This window comes from Rhinolophus ferrumequinum, chromosome 18 (genome assembly GCF_004115265.2).
Source record: "Rhinolophus ferrumequinum isolate MPI-CBG mRhiFer1 chromosome 18, mRhiFer1_v1.p, whole genome shotgun sequence".
In the NCBI taxonomy this organism is placed as follows: Eukaryota; Metazoa; Chordata; class Mammalia; order Chiroptera; family Rhinolophidae; genus Rhinolophus; species Rhinolophus ferrumequinum.
Window position 1 is genome coordinate 2,789,708 of NC_046301.1, and position 25,286 is coordinate 2,814,993.

General features: G+C 41.6%; 1 protein-coding gene across 1 annotated transcript in view; it reads left to right on the plus strand.

The window, feature by feature from the left end:
• The window catches only part of LOC117038149 (bifunctional heparan sulfate N-deacetylase/N-sulfotransferase 3-like), a 109,137-nt gene that overhangs the window by 71,026 nt on the left and 12,825 nt on the right, over positions 1–25,286 (plus strand). Inside the window, 4 exon segments of the mRNA XM_033134829.1 lie at positions 12,319–12,501; positions 14,718–14,814; positions 18,766–18,889; positions 22,321–22,495. Coding sequence (XP_032990720.1) covers positions 12,319–12,501; positions 14,718–14,814; positions 18,766–18,889; positions 22,321–22,495 — 579 coding nt within the window.

A 25,286-nucleotide genomic window follows, 5' to 3' on the forward strand; every position in this document is an offset into this window, starting at 1 on the left:
AGTAAACATTCGCTAGGGGGTAGATTCCATGTGACATACTGTTTACCACAGGAAAAAAAAAAGAATTTATAACATACCCTTTTGTATTCTTGACAACACATTTTATACATGAATCTAATCAAGAAGAAACAGTCTCACAAATCCAAATATTGGAATACACTATAAAACAAATGCCCTAGATTCTTCTAAAAAACCAATGTCATATTTAAAAACCAATTGTGCACCACCTTAATTCCTGGAGACTAAGCGGCAGACCACCAAATTTCTACCCACCACCTTTGCCTTGATATCTGCAACCTATTTGCAAAGATTTAGCAAAAGGAGAGGCATGTTGGAAAAGAAAATATAAAGCCAATATAGTGAAATGTAAGCAACTAGAGAACAGGTAATGGATGCACAGAGATGTCCACTGCCGTGACTTTGCTTTCTATCGATTTATAATTATGTTTCTCAAATACAATATGTCAGATTCCATTATTTCTTTGCTCACACGCTCCAAAGGTCCCCTGCAGAGTAGAAGCCAGCTCCTTACATGACTTACAGACCCTGTGTGACCCCAACCTCAGCTCCCAGATGTCACCTCCATGCAGAGGGAGCAGCCCGCAAGTTTGCTTGGCATGTTTTAGAAGCAGCACGTTGTTTACAATCTCCTATTTGAAACGATGCCTCTTGAACATCGTATGTGTAAATCTTTGAGTACGAGGTCTGACAACTAAGTTCGCCAACTGCCACAGTGCGCTTACATTGGCAGCCCTGTACAAAGAGCTCGGTAAGGTTTCATAACCTCGGTATACCAGTGTCTCACAAGCTGTGTTCATGTCCACGTGTGGCGGTGTCTTACTGAGTGGCATTTATTGTTATTGTTGCGTGTTTTTGTGCGCCGTCGCGAGAATGTCTGAACTTGAATTAGAGCAATGAACAAACATTAAATTTTTTGTTAAACTTGGCAAGAGTGGAAATGAAATCAGGGACATTTCATGGGGATAATGCCATAAAGAAAACGGCAGTGTCCAAATGGATGAAACATTTTTCTGAGGGGAGAGAATGCCAGTAATGAGCAGAACTAATGAAAACATTGCAAAAATTCATTGAATTGTGCGTCAAAATCATCGGCTGACTGTGAGAAGCATCGCAGACCAAGTAAACATTGATTGAGAAACAGTTAGGAAAATCTTAACTGAAAATCTTGGCATGAGAAAGGTGTGTGCAAAACTGGTCCTGAAGGAGCTCACCGATGCACAAAAGCAAAGGGAGTTTTTAGCCAGTAAATAAATATGTTGGAACCCCTTCCCTACTCACCTGATCTGGCCCCCAGTGACTTCTTTCTTTACCCAAAGACAAAGGAAATATTGAATGGAAGACGTTTTGATGACATTCAGGACATCAAGGGTAGGTAATACTATGACAGCTCTGATGGCCATTCCAGAAAAAGAGTTCCAAAATGGCTTTGAAGGGTGGACTACGCGCTGGTGTGGGTGCATAGCTTCCCAAGGGGAGTACTTCAAAGGTGACTGTAGCGATATTCAGCAATGAGGGATGTAGCACTTTTTCTAGGATAAGTTTGTGAACTTAATTGTCAGACCTCGCACACATCTCAGACTTTCTGTTTTTGCATGAAACCTTGGTCCCCTCCCGGCTCTCTCCTTTCTTAGTTGTAGGAACTTCAGCCCTAGGAGAACTCAGTCAAAGCCAGAGCGTTTCTCAGCGCCCCTCAAAAGACCTGAAGATTCAGGGGAGGGAAAAAAATGGGGGCCAGTGAGGACTAGTCCAGAAGGATTCCCTAGTTTTGGGCCCCTTCAGGATGGCTGAGCTCAGTTTGAGTCTCCCCGCCAGGGTGTACTGCGCTGTATTGCATTTGAGGCTGAGATGGCCACAGCAGGCTCTGGAATAACCAGCAGGTTCTTCTGAGATTTCCCACCGGCTTCCTGCCCTGGCTGCCTTTGGCTTATGCTGTGCTCTGTGGAACGTCACTTACCTGAGTCCCAAGAGCACGGTGGCCGACCTGAGTGGCTTCCTGTCTGGGATGGAGGCCCTCACTCACACAAGTCATATCTGCATTTGTTTATTTGCTCCTGGTGTTTCCGTCTGGGGTCTCAGTGGAACTGAGGGGCTCTCTGAAGGTCACATGATACTGCCTTGACCTTGGTATCACATGACCTTCAGGGGAGGTATTGGTTTCCAAGACGAGTGGGTTTGCCACATCTTCCCTTCCACCCCATTGAAGGCTGTGTCAAGGAGGGCTTGTTGGTGCATTCGGTGTGTCAGGAGCCCACAGCCACGTGTGGGCAGTAAGCGGCACAGGTGCTGGGAGGACAAAGGAAGGGCGTGCACACCTGGGTCCCCTGCAGGCGACTCTGTGTGCCCACATGCTTTGTACGTCAACATACTGGTAACATGGTAATCACAGCAGCACAAGTCCCTCTGATTAGAAACTAGGTATTTAACAGACACTGGACATCAAGGTTCACAAGTATTGCCAGGCCACCTGAGTGCTCACCGCCCCAGTGAGAGGGCAGAGGGCAGGTGAGAGTCTATCCCCAGTGAAACACGAGTCACCTGGAGGGGCCAGCACAGTTAGATCTGGGGAGGCTTGGCTAAGTGTCCTCTGTGTAAAATCACGATTCTGAGATTGCCATGTTCCAACTTGGCAAAAGCCTCAACCAATCGTCATGCTCTTTAATACTATAATTCCATTTCCGGGAATCCATCCTAAGGAAAGAGTACTAAATACAGAGAAAATACTAACTGTGGTAAGGAAGAAAATAGAACCAAATGATATTCAACTGAAGGGATATGTTTAAATAAATTATGTCCACTTAGATTATTTTGCAGATTTTAAAATTTACGTCTATGAATAATTTGGCAATAGCATGAGAAGTAAAAGATATATTATATATAAATAAGATACAAAATATTAGGCTGGTGCAAAAAATTGAGGTTTTTGCAATTGTTTTTAACCTTTAAAACTGCAGATACTTTTGCACCAACCTAACCGAATATATAATGTATCAATATTTTGTTTAAAAAAACTATACATAAAAATACTAAAAAGAAATGCATCTTTGGATATTGAGAACTGGGTATTTTTTATTCTTTCTGCTTTTCTATATTTTACAATTTTTCTTTGATGAGTTTCCATCGCTTTTTTAACAAGAAGCATAAAGCACTGATTTTTAAAGTGCTAACACGAGAGTCCTTATTAACAAAGAGTGATCAAACCAGTGTAATTATAAATTAATATTTATGCAAATTATTTTGAGACAAAGTATTATGTTAAGGGATTCAGTTCAACAATACTTTTTGAGTATCTAAAGTTTCTTTTTCTTCGAATATCAAAATATTAACACAGGATGAGAGGTAAAGCACTAATAATATTTCAGTTATCAGTAATTCCACTTTCTCCTGTTAACAACTGTATGGACTGCAGCAGGAACAGGGAAATAAGCAAGAGAGGCTGTTGGAGAGGGGCAGGGAGGGGACAAAGGGCACCCCCTCTGTACTTGCAACCTGCTATGTGCCTTTCATACATGACCGCGTGTAATTCTAGCCCCAACTCTGGGAGGCTCGCTATATGCTCTTCTGTGACCTTACCAGCAATTCTACGAAGCGTTTGCAGGTGAGGAAACTGGGGTTCAAAGCAAGTCCATAACTGACCAGAGGGAGACACAGTGAGAGAGAGGCCCTCATTTTTCCTGTCACTGTGCTGTTCTGAGGCGATTCCTGCTCCACACTCATGGCCTTGAGCAGCCTCGGTTTTCATCAGAATTAAGCCACACGTCTTAGTCTGGCTTCTCATCCTACGGTATTATGCACAGACATGAGACCATGCGAGAAAGGAAGCTGACACAGGAGTAGCCCCCACACCCACACACACCACAAAAAGGAAACTCCTAAGAAAAGGCCCAAGAGCTGGAAAAGCATAGCTGTGGGTGATGGAGCGCTTTCAGGACCAGACGGCAGCCCTATCCACCAACTGGAACACAGCGGGCCGGTAACACCTACCAAGGATTCTGCACAGCTCATCCTAGCTCCCTCCTCCAATGGGTCGGCCAGGACGAGGTGTGTGTCTGTCTTCTTTCTGTTATACTTCAGAATCTAGTAAGAGCGTGCAAGCACAAGCGACTGCTAACCTGAGGCCCCTCAGAATAGGCCATATTCAGGTCCAGAACTTGTTTTCTGCATTATCTCTGTCTAACCAAAAACCTCAAGAATAGACTTCACAGCTACTTGGTTATGGATTTGCCTTGAAGTATTTTGCTAGAAGAACTTAGAAATGGAATTGAAGCATCCACTGACGCTTTCTGTGTTACTGTGGTTTAAACTGCGTGCCGAGCTTTGTATAAGCACGACTTTTGTGGTTTAACTTTAGGCTGTTCTCTGCAGTCTCCCATGAAACAGGGCTGCGTCAGAAGCACAGCTCCGTTTCCTGTGGAGGCTGGAAACTGTGAACTGCAAAATTTGGAGATAGTCTCAGAGAGTTCTTTGCCATATGTTAAACTAAACTAGATATGAAAACTCGTATCAGTTTCCAGCTTCCCAGAGCGTCACAAGGACAAAACAAAGGAACTCTGGCTTTATGAATATAAAAAGCATCTGTCTGCACAGGAAATCCTACTGTTACTTTGCAAATGATCTCTAGTTATATTTACAAGAGAAAGCAGATCTCATGAACTATATAGGCAGTGATGACCACTCTGTTCAAACTTTAAAAATACGTGCTTGTAATTCTGAATGGCTGGCTGGCCGGTGCACGAGGCATTGTTCAGACATGATATCATTGTTTCCTTGAGGCACAGAGAGGACCGAGCGCTGGCGGGGGCTGCTCAGCACGCTCCAGAGCTTTGGTTTCCAAGTGAAAGGAGGTGGACTATTTCGAGAGCACACTGCTAACTAACTTAAATGTTTCCATCGGATGTCATTTGTGTTGAAGCGCTCCCACTCCTACTTCCCACTCAGGAAGACTCGAGGCAGCATGCACGGCTGGCACGGCTGCCAGCCTGGTTTTTCACTTCTCGTTGACTCCTGGGCCTGGAAAGAATTCTCTCCAGAGCCGCTCAGCCGGGGCGGGTGACCGTGGGCCCCGCGGGCGGCCTTCGGAAGAATCCCTTCCTCTGACTGCCTTCCTACTCGCTTCCTCATTGCCACCTATAACTTTGTCATTTCTTCTGCTGTGCTAAAAGCCACCTCTTCCTTTCACGCTGTTCCGTGACTCTATGAGATGAACAGCTGAAGTCCACGACCAGACCCTTCATCACTAGTCACGGTGCCCAGAGCACCACGCGACCTTTGCAAACCCCACATCTCACCGGCAGCCCCCTCCCAGACCTCGCTTCAGCAATTCAGTGTTCCAACGTTCAGACGTGGGATCATTTCCTGGAGGCACAGAGAGGACTCGAAGACTTCCCAAGACTTTCCAAGACTTTCGAATCTATCTGCCTTTTATCACCAACTAAACTCCCTTTCACCATGAATTTTCACTTCTGATTTCCTCTTTTTCCCACCTTTATTTATCTTGCTTAGTTTTCACTCAGGGTTCATCTTTCAGTAACTGTGGCTCCTCTTACGCTCAGTTTCACTTCCATTCTTTTCTTCAGTATCATGTTAATATCGTATGTGAGTGATTCTCAGTCATCCACCACCAAGTATTGTCCTCATTTACTGCCTTCTCTGGTTTAAAAGTTGCTGTCTCTTCTGTGTTCTCTTCTTTGCTAGACAAAGCCTTGGGGTAGAATCCTTTCTCCCTCTATCTTATCGCAGAAGGACTGAAACGGTTCTCCTGGATAGAAACGGTCCCTGCCCGCTCTGACCCTGCACACTGGGCGGCAGGAGCTACGGGCGTCCTTCGTGTGGGGGCAGCTCAGCCACGTCCCGGCAGCAACTGACAACTCTCTGAGCGCGTGGCTTCCTCTGCCAGTGGCTGAAGACATACAGACTCACTAAATGCCTTTCTCAGCCTGGACCTGTGTGTGAAGGGAGCCTGACAACCATTCATACAGCGTGTCCACGGAGAGCTGGAAAGCCTGTGGGAAGAGACTCCCATACGTGTGCACTGTCAGTGCGGAATGGTTTTTCCACGCCGACGACGGTCCCCGTGCCGTTCTCTGTGGCTGAATCTCAGGGATCAGAGCCTGACCACCTGGTCCACGCTTCCCTCCACCCCTGTGTGGGCAACAATACTGCACATTCTTCCCCCCAAGGAGGCGGAAAACGGAAATCTGCACATTCCTACCCCTAGTCGAAGGGTGTCCTTCGTTATGTTTCAGAAGCTCTAGTAAGAAGTGTGTCATGTAAAAGGTGAAGACCTTTGGCAAGGTTTTATGGTATACCTCTGAAATAGTGCCACTTCTATCTAATCACTCCAGGTGCCATTATTGAAGTTTTGGGGGGAAAAAAAACTATCCCCTATATATTTTGTCCTACTCCCTCCGTACATTTAACATTACAAGCTCTTTTAAGTGTTTCTCCTTATTTTGCATAATTCTTTATATAAAGCATCCTGGCATTATGCCCAGATAGAGAGCTGCACTTTATTATGATGAGATACGGTCGTGGCAAAGGTCAGTCATCGCCTAACCTTTCCGTCCGGTGTGAATGATGCTCGGTTCATGACCCGCTCTTCGTGAGCCGGGATCAGGAGGCCGTGATGCCCTGGCGGACCCACGGCTCCTGATGAGCTCACTCGTCCCCTGTGCGCGCAGAGTGGTACCAGCCAGGCTCCCTTCGTGTGAGAATGAACCGTCCGATCATTTTCTCTAGGGTGGATTCTCTCCAGGAAGTGGCTGAGAAAGGTTACTTTAAGGAATACGTATTAAGCCCCTAATATGAGATACCCACTGGAAAGAACTAGATAGAACTAGAAAGCTTTATAATCCATGACCAGAACATTTCTCAACTATTTGAAAGAATGGGGCAAATATCAGTCTAACAAGGTTACAGTGAAGAGACTGTAGACGTGAAGGCGTTTGGAGGTCAGACACTGAAACAGGACTGGGTGCCGAGGATGCAGACAGCGCAGGGAGAGCGGCCGAGGGCCCACTCAAGCCCAGCACTTTTCCTCTCACTGAAGGTGCAGACACAAGAGACGCTGGTCACTCAAATGAGTGTCCCCTCGTCAGCACTGTTCTTTCTTGCCCCTCAGATCTTTACATAAAGAGCTTGCCACATCAACTTCTACGCAAAGCTGAGCCTCCCAGAATCTTTCAACGCTTTACAAATCACTGTATTAGAGGGCTGTCTTAAAATAATAAATACATTTTTAAAATGGTTTTCAATATTTAGAAAATTGACAACAATTAGTCACTAGCTTTTGAAAACCTAGCTTTTTTTAATTCTTCTTATTATTATTATTCACAAAATAAATATACTTGTTTGGTATGTTGATTTTCCCCCTCAGGGTGAATTCAGCTTTATGAGCAAATACAACTAATTATAACCTCCTGATGATGATTAACAAAATATAATTCATTCACAGGAGCCAAAATCAGTTTCATGCTGGTCCATTTACTTGGACGATTTTTTGAAAGTGGCAGGTTTTTTGCTTAAATTAAGCTCTGAAAGGGAGGTTTAATTTCATTTCTCTACGCACCTTCCTCGTGCTGTGGAGACGGTGCTTTACAACTAAAATGGTGTCTGCTAGGAAACATGCGTGTGGCTTCTGCGCTTCCTGCTGCTTGCATAGGGCTCCTCTTACTTCATCACTTCTAAGTCCAGCAGACGCCGTGGCTGCGTTCATTCTCCTGTGGCTCTGTGTGTCTCACAGAACAACAGCCGCTGCTGTCTGGGATGTAAGTCACTGCACCGTGCCTTTCACAGTAAGAAGGAGGTGGTACTAGAACCGCCAGCCGCCGGGGCTCACGGTGCAGGGTTCTCTGACACCCGGGGGTCTGAGAGCTGGAGACACCCTTGTGGCGTGTGAACATTTGCCCAGCAGCTAAAGTAGTGGCGACGCATTAAACCAGTAGAATGACTTCTTCTGGCACCTAACAGCGATGGTAATTGAGCATCAATCATGAGCTTGTAACGAAAGGGCTGCACTTGCAGATCTGAACGCACAGCCAGAAAACCCGAGAGGCACACATGTTATAAGAGAGACAGATGCACCAAGCTAAATTGCTTTAAATGACATTGCCCTCATCCCTGTACCTTTGAAACCTGTCCCTAATAGAGGGCAAGCGATTCACCAGCCTTCCAGCTTTCCTGGAAAGCCTGTCAGGTCCCACACCTGAAAGGTTAAGAGCCCTCTGCTAAATCATTCCGAGCTGACCTTTCCTTTGAGGTTCTTAAATGATGACTAAGGCACGAGCCGGGTAGAAAAACAGCATCAGTGAGTTTCAGCCTGAGAGACGAGAGTGACATCTTTTTCTCCCATTGGACAAGGTGATAAAATTAATGAAAGTAACTCTTAGCATAAAACAGTTGTAGTAACGAAACACCAGTTATTTAAGAAGAATGCACAGAGAGAGGAATCAAGGAAGGAGAGAAGTGAAGAACAACTAGGAAAATACAGTTTCAAAAAAGCCAGGGACGGAGAAAATCTTAAGCGTGCTCAAGTGGAGCAGACTGATAGGCCGCCACGTGTCCACGGGTCATGGAATATGGAGGCCACTGTCACCTGTCACGAGGCATTATCAGTGGAGGGGTGACAAAAGCCGGGTCGCAAAGGACCAAGAAGTGACTGGCAGCGAGGAGGAAGCGCGTGTGCTCTGCCCCTTGAAGGATGTGGCTAGGAAGGACAGCCGCTGGGAAAGACGGAAGCTCACGAGGGAACCTGAGATGAGAGACGGCCAAGCACGTTGGCAGGTACCAAGGAAGAACGAGTAGAGAGGATTAAGCATGGGGACACACAGGGACAAGGGACAGAATGAGATTCGGGGAGTCAGAAGTAGTAGATGGGGTGAAAAACACTGGGAGGCGCATTCGGTTTGAATACAAAATTCAACGCCTCTGCCTGACACTGAAGGCCAATGAGATTCTGACAACAGGTTGGTGGGTCTGAATGGAGAAGCATGGTCACAAATGGTGCCGTGTATGGTAAACATGCGTGAGGCAGGTTTTCCCACCCCTCGCTCCTCTCTCCTGCCGACCCGCTGCTGTCGCACCAGCCCTGGGTTCTGCTCCTCATTCTTCTTGGCTGACCCACTCTCCTCCCCGATACCTGAACCTCCTAGAGTCACCTGGCTGATGCTGGAAAGGGGAGGTGCAGCTCCCAAAGCTTTGTCTTAGCCACAGATGCCATTTTTACGGATGACATCTGTTTCCTTTCTCATGTATACCAGTGCATATGACATTTGGCATTTACCTTTTGTCCGTTACAGAAAAACTTCATAGATAAGTATTGTGTTATAAATATCTGTATCAGCGAGGCTCAAAAGAATATTTTAAATCTGTTAATCAGATAAACTTTACGCCTTTGGCAGAATTTCCAGTGATTTGAGTTTTAAGCAGCCAATTAGTTTTTTGGGGTAATAACTAATTGCTCATAGTGTAATTACTTATAGCAAAAACTGTTGTAGGAATACAGCTGTAACTTCTTTTGACATTTTCCTTCTCATTGGATTCTGCATATATAATACAGATAATTTATTTTGATATATTCCATTCTTTTTAAAAAAACAATTAAAATCAATAACAACTACAAATAGAAACCCCTCGATTCTGAAACACTATTAGATTACAAACACTTCCTCTTTAGGGAAAGACTAATATCTGCTTTCCCTGAACTGGTAACCTTTTCAAGCTTCTTCCTTGCGTCTTTATATTCCATGCAGACATTGTTGGCAGGTGAGGAATTACCAGAAATAAAGTGGCATTATAGATACCACAGGCCAGAACAGGAGTAAGGAAGAAACACTGTCTGGAAATGAAGCAATTTTTTGACTTAAACATTCTCATTATGTGTCTGTTCCCACCAGTCCTGTTGGTTGATGAGCATATGTTCCTAACTAAAATATAATAAAGGAAACTTGCAGACAGCACATGTTCAGCAAAGATATAAAATATTCCATGTGCAGAGAGAATATTGTGATTCACCAAAAAAAAAGAAAAAAAAAGTTCAAAAAGAAGGTGAAGTGTTTTATGTCTTGGCCGACGCCGCTCCCTGTATGGCCCTGCATTTCGTTAGCAGCACAAAACAAACGTCAGGCCTACAGTGTCGAGGTGACCTGCATTACGAACCCACCCCTTTGCTTGTGGTGCGCTCTGCATTGCAGTCAAGTAGCTACACAAAGAGAACTGAAAACCTGGGAAGGTCGGTGGATGGAGGCTACGGAGCTTTTCTTTTACGGGATTAAGTGCAACGCCTTCTAAGCATTACCTTAGCTCCTGCCAGTCAGGTTCAGATCCAGCCAAACCACTTCACTAACCAGCTAACTCACCCTGGGGTGCAGTTTTTACTTTCCATACTCATACAAGTACAATAGTGCCACTCTGCTTTAAATGTCACAACACAAAATGCTTTCCGATGTTAAAAAGTAAATCCAAAGGGAGGTCAAATGTCCTAGTATCACAAAGTCACACGGTATCGTGAAGTTCCCCATTTTCTGCCCAATGCACATGCTATTCAAGTGACATACAGACTTATAGATTTATTGATAAACATTTCATTAAAATAAAGCAAGAAATTTGAACTAGTGTTTAACCAGGTTTATATGTATATTTACATTGTGTTCACTTTTTTTAATAGAAAAGCAATTTGAAGTATCATTTCGCTATTATTTTTGAACTACATCGAAAAATGTGGCATATAAAACAAATGACAAAAGACTGCCTCTAGCAGACATTGGAAAAGAACTTCCAAATTAAAGTATAATTTTCTTAAATCTCTCAATAGCCTACTGTTTTAATAAGTTTTGGAGGCAATAAGGAGGGGGCGGGAATCACAGAAATAAAGCTAATATAAAAAATAAACCAGAAGGTCAAATTTTAAGTCACATTTTTTCAGAAATACCCAAGATAGTAAAAGTCTTAATAATTTCATGACTGCATAAGTCTGCTGGTAGCTGTTAAAATCACCCTTGAAGTACTTTGTTTGTGAAGTTCTAAGATTTAATATATGTTCAGGCAGAGTGAACAGAAACGTAATTAGATATTCTTAATCACAGTTGAAGCTTTTCATGTGAAAGCCTGCAGGATTTGTTCTTTAGAATATAAGATATCACTGTTTCTTCTTATTCATAGTTGTAAGTAATTACATTTTTTTCTTGTTCATTATGTCAAATCTTAATATAACCTTTCTCTCAATTCTGCCTCGTTACCTCAATAAATTTCCTTCAGCATGTCTTTCAGTCTGTTAATGAATGAACCTATTATATTCACCATTATGATGATTATAATAACCAGTATTACTATTGTTCACATGACATTATATATTTTAAGAAAGTACTACTACCACATGAATTATTTTTATGAACTTTTTTATAACAGCATAAATGCCACAGTGGTTTTCTTTGCTATTGAAAATCTCACGCAGAATTATTTCCATTTGTCAACACTAATCAACAAAGACTATTCGCATTCACTTAAATCAGTAGCTTGAAAATTGCACATTCTGCATTCCAGACCAGTGTAATCAAATCCACAGAATTCAAATTTATGATAAATAAAGTGCTGTGATTTTTTTTAACGTATGGATACAATGTAGGTCAGCTGTCTACACGGGAAGAGTTGATTTTACCTAGCCAAGCACTGAAAACTTTTCTTAAAGGAGGTGTTTGATACGGATAATAAATATGGGAAAGGGTTTGAGAGGAGTTTTTGGCGGGAAATAGTTAACAGTTATCTTAGTAAAAATCCAGTCACTAGTTTCTTCTTAGCATGGCCTCTAATAAGTACAAATCAGAGAACATTCAGTTAATGCTGATGATGCCACGTCATTGATTATTTCTAGCTCTTCACCGGGAGTACTAGTACATTACAAGCCAAATTAACTAGATTGAAAACACTAAGTCCCAACATCCTGGGATCCCACTGCCTCCAGCTATGAAGAGCTCATAGATCATGAGGCTGTGACCTCATGTGTGACCACCTAGATAAGTTACTCAGCATCAATCTAATCGCACCAACATGTCTATATGGCAGCGGGACTCATTTTCCGTTATTAAAATCTCAGAAAAAAATACTCATCGGGTCTTGCTAATAACCCATCCTCCAGTGTAGCTTCTCATAGTGAGAGCATTTGGGGTGTGCCCAAAATTCAAAAACACGTCAGAAAATGAAACCCTGTGCAAAGACGACTTAAGACAAAACTAGCCTTGCTGTCATGCCTCTGCCCCAGGATTACAATAACCCGTGTTTACACTGGACTCCGTTTCCCTTTTTCAGATCAGCATTTTCATGACCCACCTGTCCAACTACGGGAATGACCGCCTGGGCTCGTACACCTTTGTGAACCTGGCCAACTTCGTGCAGAGCTGGACCAACTTGCGACTGCAGACTCTGCCCCCAGCGCAGCTGGCCCACAAGTACTTCGAGCTGTTCCCTGAGCAAAGGGACCCTCTCTGGCAGGTACGATTGGTTCAGCTCTTGGTTTAGTTAATTACTCCCACAAACGTATCTTGGAGTTTTATAAAATAATCCAAATCTGAAAAGTAAAGCCATCTGGGGGGAGAAAACAAAACAAAACAAAAAAACAAAACAAATAGCACGTGCATTTTGGAAATGTTAGTAGATTTGAGAAACTATTTCTTCCTGAATTATATAGTCTTATGTTATTGCTTCATGGTGGGTGAAATTCTGTTCCCATGCGCAGTAGAAATCATGGAATTCTAAAAGCTCTCTAAGGGGTTCAGTAGATGTAATATTTTCAGTTGGGAGGAAGGGATTAATTTGCAGATTGCAATTGGCTGAAAGGTGAGAAGATAGATGGTCAAGAGGGTGTGTGCTCTGCAGGTTGCCAGCTGTCCTCCCTGAGCACATGCCCGTATCTATAGTGACGAGAGGACAGTAGAGGGATAGGTGAGAAGAGTTCAAACTGACACCGCTTTCTGAACCACAGGATACACCCGCAGCTTTCAGAAGTGTCAGCTGGGAATGACGGGACGTGGGGAAAGTGTTCAGTGGCAAAATCACTGAGCTTCTCAAGAGAAAATATCACATAATATGGCATATTCAAACTGTTCTAGGTAGAACCCAGACCTCAAGGCATGCACTCTCATGTGCCCTGGAACTGCAGAAACGTACTTTGAACTTCAATTGCCCATTCCATGATCTGGGGAAAGGGACAATCTTAGCGAATAATTTCATGGTCCTGTGTGTCAGCGTGGGTTCTTCACTCATTTACTCCTCACGGCTTCCCTGTGTGGTAGCACACTTATTATCCCCACTTTGCAGAAGACGCAAGTGGGCCACTTAGTCAGGGTCACACAGCTAGTGCGTGGCAGAGCGGAATGAGGTCCAGGCCCTCTGGCTCCAGGGGCAGCACTCTTACTCCTGCTTGAAATGCTGTCCAGAGTAACCGACAGAGATGATGGTATAATAACCATCATCGGAAGTAGAACTCATTCAACTTCACAGGCTGCTGTTGCAATGAGCTCTGAACGCTGTTCAATTCATTCAGCTTTGAACTTGAGCTAAGCACCTCCCGAGCACAAACAACCCTAAGAAGACACGTAACTACACATTCTAGAAGGTTAAAGGTGGTGGTTGTGGAATTATCACCGCATATTATCTTGCAGTTGCTGTAACAAACATTGTTTTTATCTTTAACCACTACAAAACACCACCAAACGTCAGCCACTGGAAAGACATGCAATTTTCCTTCAGTTTGACACCTTATTTTTAAACTGAAATTATTATTATTTCGGGTGACAGGTTTAAAATCAATTTTTTTTTCCCAGAACAGCAGCCAAAATGAATTCCTTCACTTTAGCGTTAACATCTGGTGCGTTTTGTAAATAAGCAGAAGGTTTACTGACTACACGTGCCTACAGTATTAACTGAGTAGAAATCGAATGTTGTCCTATTCGTCCACTCCTGAAATAACATCAAAAAGCACTGCCAATTCTTCACGTACCATGCATTTTGCAGTGAAAATGAAAGGTGTCTAGATACACCTTGCACAGTGGCTTTGGTTTAAGTACTAAGACCAATCGCAAATCCCCAAGGCAGAAATTCACCCTCGTTTTACCCTTTTGCTGAAATGTAGTGCTTTTTTAGCATCAGAGTCTGTAAAGTTATAGTTTTAGATACACGTTTGCCGACGTTTGAAGGCAGCTGAAAGAAATCTGCTGTCTCTTTGAACAGTATTATTATGGCCAGATCCATAGTCCTTTGAAACACAGCAGGAAAGCTCAAAGTTACCTAGAATGAAAATCTGAACCCCTCTTACAGTTCCGTGACTTATTGAACGCTGGAAATGGGTCTCTTTTTAGGTTAGCACAGTCTCTGCCAACAAGCTCACTGTACACACACACACACACACACACACACACATGCACAGCATAGAACTGCCAACAGCAGAAGAAATAATACGCCCTCAGTGCTACGAGGCTGTCTGTCGTTGAAATGTCTCCCCCACCACCACCTCCTCAGTAGACACTGAACTTCAGGACAGAAAAGAGTTATCCGAAAGCTTCCATGATGCCATGTAAAGACTTTCATTTAAAAGAAAGAGCCAATGGCCTTCTTTCCTGAACATCTTTTTAAGGACAGAAGTTGAAAAACCTTCGCACACCACAGATACACAATCAAAAAAGCCATCTCTCTCTTCTTCTCCCATTCAGAATCCTTGTGATGACAAACGCCACAGAGACATTTGGTCTAAAGAAAAAACCTGTGATCGCTTACCAAAATTCTTGGTGATAGGACCCCAGAAAACCGGTGAGAACTTTTTATGTTATGACTAACCAAACAGTGTAACAATCCTGATGGCTAAACAATGAGTTCTCAAACTTCCTATAAATACTGATGAATGAATAACATATTTTATTCTCTGGCATAATCTTTGTTTAGCTCGATGATGTGCTTAAATGCTTGTCAAAGTGTTTTTAAAGTGAAAAGGATGAAAATAGATGTCACAGTTTGAACATCCAGCAGTTAATTTGGTAACAAATGTTATTTTCCCCCAAAGATCTTAATTGAAATGTGTTGTTATTAACATTTCTAAAATCAAAACTAATCATGTGTTTAGAAGGTGACTGATAGGTTTCATCAAAATCAGAGAGGTACATACAGGTAGCTGTAACTCTTTACATAAATCCCTTCCAGAAAAATAGCCCCCTCTTGCTATAGTTTATTTCTAAACTATTTCTGGCAGAGATGACTGTTTTCTAAGAGTGTAAAGGATGTTTGACAAGCAGAATTCCTAGACATAAAAGAAATTTTGTGCTAAGAAAGGTATTTTATTCATACCCAGGAGAAATCGTTTGCACCTTTTTTAAAAATTGGTATGCAATTTTTTCCCATAAAACTTGTTTCTGTAAGAATCAGTATTAAAATGAAGACCAGTGGAAGCTTTAAAATGCCAGACATTCATGATGTATCCTGCATGATAAAACTATTCGGGGCCCTTCCTAAGGGGAATACACTCCCTCTCCTCGGTTCCTTAGAAATAACTAGGGAGAATTCTATGTAATGTACATAGAATTGCATAGAATGTAGTCTATTCATGTCCTCTTAGTCCCATTTGCAAATATCAATCTGAAAACAATAATAAATATGACAAGTGCTTCTCTTGTCCTTATTTAGTTCACTTGTCCTTATCCATTTAAAGTCAAGAGGCAACTAGAAAAGTGTGCATACTGAAGTCTGTTCAGCGAATACCCACTGGCGTCAAACAGCTTTGTCACCACTGATCACATCTCTCTGACACCTGGCATCCGAACTTTGCTTCAGAAAACTCTGCTCCTAGGATGCTTCCCCTTGTGTGCGGCCAGATATGCAGACGCTGTAATGTTATGATTAGATGGCTGAATTATTACTTGTCATCTTAAACTCAAATGGGTGTCCAAATGTTTATGTTACAATTTGTATATGACCTTTACCTTTGGAAAGGAGTATTTTATCTCCTTCTTGTAAAAATTGAATGTTTTCCAGTTTTATAGAGATACAATCTACATGCGATAAAACTCACCCATTTTGAATGCACAGTTTGATGAATTTCGGAAATTGTACACAGTTGAGCAACCACCACAACATTCAAGACACAGAACTCCTGTCTCCCTAAACGGTTCCTCCCTGCCCTTTTGCAGTCAGCTCTCCCGCCCCCATCCTCAGCCACGGGCAGCCACTTTCTGCCATTATGGTTTTGCCTTTTCTAGAATTTCATGTAAATGGAGGCATAAAGTGTGTAACCTTTGTGTTTGTCTTCTCTCACTTAGCATAATGCTTCTGAGGGTCATCCATGTTGCGGATATAGATAGTGTGTGAAACTGATTTTTCAAATGAACAAAAGTATTTTCATATATTTGAATATCAGTTCCGTAAAAATGAAATGGCTTCATTTTTAACTTTAGTTTTGTCAGAAGTATTTTTCTGAATAATTTTCCACAGATGTAGAGTCATCTGGATATTCAAATATTTTTAGTGTCAAAACTGACAAAAAATGTAAAAACTGAAGCTTTATGGATGGTCACCGGAATATGTATGTCTATGATTATGTATTTTACACACACACACAGGATAGTATATTCAGACCTAACAATATATGTATGTAAAGATAGAATTCAGAAACCACAACATAATTTTTTGATAATTGGTAAATTGCATTATGCCTTTTACTGACTCTGCAAACAATTAGAACATCTCCATTTTTTTCTGTTTGTCTTATTAGTGCTGGCCATGCTGTTAAAAGCAAACAACATGATTTAATACGAATCTTAAAAATAAAATTCAAAAACAATGCCTTCAGTTGATCTAAGAAAGAAATTAATCTGCTTTCTTTTTTCACATTTTAATAGCTATACTTCCTTTCCTCACAAAATTTTATTCTTTTCATTTTTTTGAATGCATTACTGAATTTTATATCAATAAAGTTGTTATTTTAAAAAACACCTTACTACTATTCAGATATGGAGCTATTCAGGTACTTTCACGTAGGTTATCTCACTTGACCCCCATAAAACCCTGATAGCTAGGTATTTCCTTCCCCACGAAAAAGATAAGAAAACCAAGGCTCAGGTTAGGTATATTTTGTTCAAGTTCACACAGATGGTACGTGTTAGAAATAAAACTCCTGATCCTACAATTTACCTGACTCAAAAGACCATGCTCTAGAAAGATTTACTCTAGTATAGATTTCAAATAATGAAACTTTTTTTGCCCAATACGTTTTGGATTTGGTTCCACATTTCTGCTAAGTCAGCGATTTTCAAAGGGGCTGAATTGGAAATTCTGGGAAAGGGCCCAGCTGCCTGCACTGTCGCAAGCCTTGCAAGCGACTCTGATGCTGAAGCCAGAGCACCACTGTTGCAAGTCAGTCTTGGAAAGGAGTTTTCCTCTGTGCACCGTACATGACTCTGCTTCGTTCCTGCAGTTACCTGGGATTGCAGACACACTGCTCATTGTCTAGGTCACATCTCGTCAGCAGCACTGCCTCTGCCTCTTTCCAGCGGTTGTAGCCAATGTTGCTGCTGACAGAGCTATTTTAACAATTTTTTTGTGGTATTAATATGGTAGATTTAAGTAGAACACTAAATAACGCTTATCAGAGAGATAAAAACACTCAGAATTTGATACATGACATTATCACTAAGCAAGATTACAACAGTAGTTTCTCCTAGTGAAAGAAGTATTATAAGGCCACGTCTGACTAGTGTTGCCAGCTGTTGACCTGGAATACAAGTAAGAGTCTTGCTCGGTCAGGCCATGTGATAAAGTAAATGACGTCAGAGTCCAGAAGGGGAAACCAAAGGGTATATTTCTCCCTTAGGCGTACTGAGCACACAGACCAGAAATATTTTCATATTATGAGCTTATAAACACAGTTACAAGTACCTGGTTAAATCTTCCACATATTGAACTCAGATTGCCTTACTTTCTCTTGTAGCAGGCTAAGCTGACCCCTTAGCTCAGAATTCAGACTCTGAAACACGAGTGTTACAGTTTATGACACTGCTCACTTAAAAAAGAAAATCCTTGATTCCCCATTAATTACAAATCTGTATGGATACTTCTGATACGTCACCCTCTTCCCAAAAAATGCAAATGTTGTAAAGTTATGTCACTAAGAGAGAGCACCAATTTTTTTAATTTAGCAGATTAAACAATTTTTGACATTATTTTTTACAAGTATGTAAGTACTTTCAAACTTGAACAAACTTGCTAAAAGATTAAATTCTGCCTAAATTTAATAAGCTTTCATAGGCCTCAGGAAGAACTTTAGAGGAGAACCCAAGTATTGATTCTGGTAATGCAATATCTTATATTAAATAATGACATCTTTCATTTACATAGTTCTTTACTAGTATCAAAACATCTTCAGGCTTTTCAGAGCAAGCCTATGAAATAAGAAAGGTGGGCGATTTTCCACTAATAAAGCCAAGACAAGAAGAAGCTAAAAGCCAAAGTCACAGCCCAAGTCAGCGTTGGGCGGGAGTTAAAAGCCAGCGGTCCCAGCCCGGCCGTGGCCTCTCCTCCCATCAGACTAGCTCTGTGTTTTAGAATCTGCTTCTTTTCAAATGCTGGTTATCTCTTCAATTTAATTCAAGGAGGACTTTCATGTGTATCTGTTTGGACCATTGTAGCACTTGGTTTAGTAATGACTCTGTAATGCTCAAAGTAGGAAACTGTGTTTTCATGTCATTAACCTGGAAACCTCTGCTGTCTTTTCAGGCACCACTGCTTTGTATCTGTTCCTGGCTATGCATCCTTCCATCCTTAGTAACTCCCCCAGCCCCAAAACCCTTGAGGAGGTACAGTTCTTTAATAGAAATAACTACCACAGGGGGATTGATTGGTAAGATGGGTTATTAGTCTAAATCTAAAAGTATATGTACTGTGCACACTATAAAGTTAGTGCTGACGTTTATAAACTTATAACTTTGTAGCCACAAATAAATGTGATCTCTGTGCCTTGGAAACTGACCACATGAAGGAGAACTGGAAGTAGTCATACCAAACTTTTCTCAGTTCATGAAGGGACTGGTCGCCTCGAGAGGCACACATGTAATTGCAATTTGCATTAATTATATTTGATGGTGATTACAGATGTGGAGTCAGAGAAATACCAGAATACCCAGGAATTTCATTCCTCTCTACTCTTAAGAAAACATTTTCATAGCTTTCTCTTCTTATGCACTTTGCATTAAAATGTTGCTACCATCCACATATACAATTTTCTATTTTGCTTTGGCATAAAAGGTACATAAATAGAACTAGAAATGTGTATGTATTTCACGAGTAATGAAAGCTATAAAAAAAGATATCAACAACATACAAAATTTAACTTTTCACCTTTGAATTAAAATTAGAAATATATCAACCATCCAAGGAAAATAGTTAAAATAAAATCCAAAGTTAAAATGTCAAATATACACAAAATATGGTAATGTAGCAGGAACAAAAGTTCCAAACACATTAATCATAAAATGAAGCTACAAGTCTTGCTATTATGGTATCAATTCTGGGTAGAAAGTGGTATAAAAGAGTGGAATTCTTATAATAACTCTAGAGTGTGAACATAAACATTTTGTATGTATTTTAGCATAAAGAGTTGTTATTTGTTAGCCTCTGCTGCCAATTGCATGAACTCAATTTCAAAAGTATCGACCCCTCAAGAGTTGCTTGTGGGTTGTCTGAATAGAAAGATAAAGAAATGGCTGTGTATAATCTGAGCACCTGCTAGATTTACATGCATTGTAACGGTTATATAACGGAGGTGCCACAAAAATGTATACACATGACTTGTATTCCTCTTTTGTTATCGGAATATATTGAGTAGTACAATTTTAATACAGTTTTTTTACTTTCTTAAAATGTGTGTACATATTTTTGGCACGCTCTGCATCTATTTCACTGCCAGTTCCTCAGTACAGTACTTGATACTGATTCACTGTGTACTGTTAGATGACGGCTACAAGAATCAAGAAACCAGCAACGACTTCAGCTGCCGATCAACCGCTGACTCAAATACACATGCATTTAGCGTACAGTGATGCCAACACCGGGATGAAAAGGAGTGATTAAAAAGCACGTTAGAAGTGGAGAGGAATGGAATACTTGGGTTCCCTGGAACTTGAGAATGTCTATGAGAATAATCAATTAGAAGAAGGAGAAGAAAAGCAGTTCGTAAGCCAGTACTGTGTATAGACTCGACAACAGGAACAAAAATTCCTGTAAGCAGTTTACAGAGAGACGACATAAATAAGCAGAAGGCTAAAGAGCCATTCAAATTTTCGATTATAACTCACTAAAAACACCCCAATTGCAAACACGTTTGATTGATAAATTATGTTGATAAGAGGCAATTAACACAAATAACAAATAATAATAATAACTGCAAATGTCAATCTATTAGCAATAAGGACAGCTCTGCTCTCAGCGACATGGGATTTACGCAGAGTCCTCCCTGGCCTTGCCGTCCATGGAGCACAGGCACCCCAGCCGTCACTCTGGGACCACAGAGCCGCGAGGTGGGAGATGATGCGTGGCTCAGTGCTGAAGTTGTTTCCAGCATCAGCCCAGGCACAGTTAGTTCACCTGGGTACATGCATCTGCTTTTCATGGAGAACTGGGTAAAACCAGGGCTGCTATAACCACCAAGCAGCCCAAACACAAGCTTAGGGCACAAGCGAAAAGGGCAGATCAGATTTAGAAAACTCCATCTTTGATCAAATAGCCAAGACATGCAGAAGGTCTAAGACAATCAATTCATGCAGTTAAGTTTTACATCCTACGGTTTGATCATTGATTTTTAGCATTTCTCGGGGACGCAGCAGAGAGTTGGAGCGGTGCGTGGAGCCGTAAAATCCCATTAGCATTTAGGACCCCTGAACTTTGAGTTCAGGCTTTGAGTAAAATCACTCAGAAATGCTCAGCATCAACCCAAGTAACAAATAAACGTGGAGAATTGCAAAATCACACTTTTCAGTTTAAAAAAAAAAATGTCTGAGGTGTTATGGAAGTAGCAAGGCTTGAATGAGGCAGACGCTTAGTTTTAAGCCCAAACTGTTAAACCAGTTGAGTTTTTGCACCAATTCTCAGGGTAAGCTGAATTCATATTCTCCAGACATGGGCCTGTTCCCACCCTGGAAATACGAAGCTGAATTCTAGTCATTCACTTGTTTAACCATCAAACGTTTTTCAAGTGCCTGTAAGTACCAATCACTGCCCTAGAAAAATGTGGGTCCAGGCAAAGAGAAACCGGCCCCCGTTTCTCCATGAGCCCCTGGGATCTGGGAAAGAAGCACAGCAGCCACCCAAGACCCAGGACCGCTGGAAGGGGTCTGCACAGCCTCACCGGTCCAAGTATAGAGGAATGTCGTGATGCTGGGCCAGGTTTTAGAAACTAAAAGTTATCTGAATCCAGCACCTTCTACCCTTCTTTTGTGATGTGTGGAGCCTTTCTCAGAATACGCAAGCTAGAGGCAAGCTTGGACCAAAATAAGATAGCACTAGACCCTTGGGATAACCTTAGCACCCCTGGAACCAGCGTGGCCATCTAAATTAAGAAGCATCCAGAAACGTGACACTTTCCATAAATAGCATACACACCAGAACAGATAGCAGATCAAACTTCCCAGGAACTCTTGTATATCTGTTTCCCCCATAAAAGGCTGCCAGAATGATATGTCACCAACAAGGAAATTTCCAGAAAACATAAAAAGATTTGTTTATTGTCCTGAGTTTCAAGATATTGCTTTGTTGTACCAACCAAACTTTGCAGTACGTTCACTGGAATACTACCAGAAGCTTTATGGTGTTAGGTGACGAAAAGAAAACACTACACTGCAAAGTCATCACACAAATGTCAGTGACTCTCTTGTTCAGTAATTATCCAACCACCTTGTCTTGGTAGCCCAAAGTCATAGTGGCTTATGAACTGCAAAGGGTGGGGGCAGAGCGTGGGCCATTATTGTGAAATTGAAGAAACCTTCCATTTTCTATAATACCTGCGGTTTGCTGTGTCTCCACGGTTGTTATCTCCCACACCCTTTTTCCTGATATTAAGCAAAACAAAAAGATAATGTGTGTAGGAAAGCATTTTCAAAATACATTATTAACTTTTCTGTGTGTTTTTCTCTTGCCCAAAACTTTGTGGGACAAATGCCTTGAAAAAAAGGCTTTTGTTTCGGAAACTAAGGAATTTGTGGGACACCTTTCACATCTTCAGTCACCGGGGATTGAGTGTAAAGCAGAGACTTATTTTGAGACCTACTCCTTTTCTAGGTACATGGATTTCTTCCCAGCCCCCTCGAATGCCACCACTGACTTGCTGTTTGAGAAGAGTGCCAATTACTTCCACTCCCAGGAGGCGCCGAGAAGGGCAGCCTCTCTGGTCCCTAAAGCGAAGATCATCACCATCCTCATAGACCCATCGGACCGAGCCTATTCCTGGTACCAGGTACGGGAGCCACACACAGACTCCAGCAGGTAGACGGGAGTATGGAGCCTGGAGGATGGTTTGCAGCAGTAGCCACCACCCTGAGCTTTAAAAAAAAGGAAGATTTGCTAGTTTTATGTCTACAGAAAAGTGGGTAAATTTTTCTTTGTTGCCATGGAGAAACTTTCCCCTTATGATTTTATTAATGCTGTACTTATTTACTTACCATGTTTCCCCGAAAATAAGACCTAGCCAGACCATCAGTTCTAATGCATCTTTTGGAGCAAAAATTAATGTAAGACCCAGTCTTATTTTAATATAATATAAGACCAGGTATAATATAATATAGTATAGTATAGCATAGTATAGTATAGTATAGTATAAGATAATATAATACCAGGTCTTATATTAATTTTTGCTCCAAAAGACACATTAGAGCTGATGGTCCAGCTAGGGCTTGTTTTTGGGGAAACACAGTAATAAAATGCATTAATGCAATGAGGAAATTAAATTAAATTAAACAAAAAAATATGTACTTGAATGTATGTTTGTGTTTCTACGTACCTGCATTTTAAAAGTAAAATCGTAAAAAGTGAAATAATTTAAAGTCATTATTTTTCATCTAAAACATATGCGATGCTGCTGTGATTATCTGTTTTACAGATGAAGAATACAAGTGACTCCCCCAAAGCAAAAGTCACAGGCCAGGGAGTCAATATTTCAGGCTTCACAAGCCATGTGTTTGGTCTCTGCTGCAATTCAGCTATTGTATTTGGAAAGCAGCCATAGGCAGTATGTAAATGAATGATCTTAGCTGTGTTCCAATAAAACTTTATTCACAAAACAAGTGACAAACCATATTTAGCCCATTTAGATTGATGACTCCAACTCTAAACGAGCTTAAATAACTGTTTGTACTGAACAATAACTGAGTATCGAAAACTAAACATAAGATTCTTCATCCCCGAAAACCCAGCCAGTCTAAACCCTGTTTCCAGCCTCTTCCTCATACACTCATTGCTATTATTTCTGATGTCGGTTACAACCTAGCCCAGAAATGATCACTGTGAAATAATTTAACAGGATCTAATAATAATACTTATACATCAAATCTGTTTTTACTTTAATAAATCATTTAAAATAATAGGAAAAAACTCTTGTCTCAGTGATATTTCCATCATCAAATGTTGAAAAGTTTGAATAAGAAGCAGTCGGAATTAAATAGAAGAACATAAAATTAATTGTCTGTGTCCTTGGTCACCAGGACCCTTAGTCGGTCCTCAGTTTTATAATTTAAAACTGCTTTCCTCACATCATGTGTTCATTCATCCATTCATTTTAGTGATAACCACAGGCAAAGTATCGTTCTAAGCGTGATGTGAAGATAAAGTGATAAATGTGGATGTTACACTTGAGGCTGCTTTCAGTCTCATTGAAGAAACAGGTGTAAAGAGGCAGTTTCTAAGTCAGGAAGTACTGAGTGACAGACGGCGTCCTCTGGAGTGGCAGGCCGTCTGACACAGACCACCGGGGACGACCGGTTCGGTTAGGTAGACCAGTTGGCTGCTGCAAAGAAGTCCGGACAGCAGAGGGGTGACTGGGCATTTCCCTAAAGAAGGGAGGGATTTGTCAGGCGACAGATTTAGGCAAGAGTAAAACGCTTTGTAAGCACAAAGCTGGGCGACAGGTAAAGGGGTTATCAGCGCGTCAGGGCTGAGAGGCGGGCTCAGGGTCCTATTTCCTTGGAAGCTATCATGTTGAGATAAATGTGGAGTCTTGTGTCTAGAAACCCCTGATCTGAAACTCTGCACCTGGATGGAAACAAGGCTGCTTCTCTGTATTAAAGTGACCCCCACAGCTCTGAGCCTCCAGGCAAAAGAGGGACGTTCCATTCTCCCTGATAAGACTTTAAACAGGGAAATTGCTGATAATCTGTGATATCAGAGAATAAAGTTTCCCAGCACTGGGTCCTCTTGTTATTTAACAAAGCAGTTTTTCCAGGTTTACAACAGGCGAGACACGATGCCAGGAAAGGTTTTGTGGCTGGGACAGAGTGGGGAAAGGGCAGGTGAAGCAGAGGGGGTCTCAGATAGGCAGATGGATAATAATCTTCCTCATACGGAGTGAGACACCCTGGAAAGCTGAAATCCACAACTGCACACTGATCATTCATGCCAAACTCCTAGAGCCATCTTTTAAATCAAAATGTATAGCAAATTGCAAATTGACGGATTCAACTTGGAGCCGTTTATCTTTTCCGCCAGGTATCTGCAGAAGAGAAATGAGCCTTAATTGACTCAAAGAGAAAGAAGAAAATTGGAGCTTAGCAACCACTTAGCCCCTGAAAAATTGAAACTTTACTGAAAAGGGAGGTTTTAAGGCTGCAAGCTAACAAAACGTCCTAAATATTACAAATAAATCACTCCTTGATAGCTAAATGCAGGCCTGCAGTAAGTCTAGTGGGGTGTGCAGTCAGGTAATTTGAATCTCAATTGCACCAAATTTGCTGTTCAGGAGATGTGGTAAACATCCACACAACCAGCACGGAGCCTGAATATGTATTGGTCGATTCAGGGAAAAGGTTATTTCCTCAAACCCGTGGGCCCAGCCGAGCCATTAAAGAACACTTTCCTACTTGGACAGCTTTTTGCATTTTCTGTACAATAAAGGATTCTGATTTATCGCGAAGGTTACCGTTCGGTAAAATGCCATGGGCTTGTAGATGCAGAGGTACGGATAAAAGCTGGGGGCTTCAGACAGCGTTCCTGTCAGAGTGTGCAGCAGCTTCTCCACTTCACAGAGCCAGCAGGGC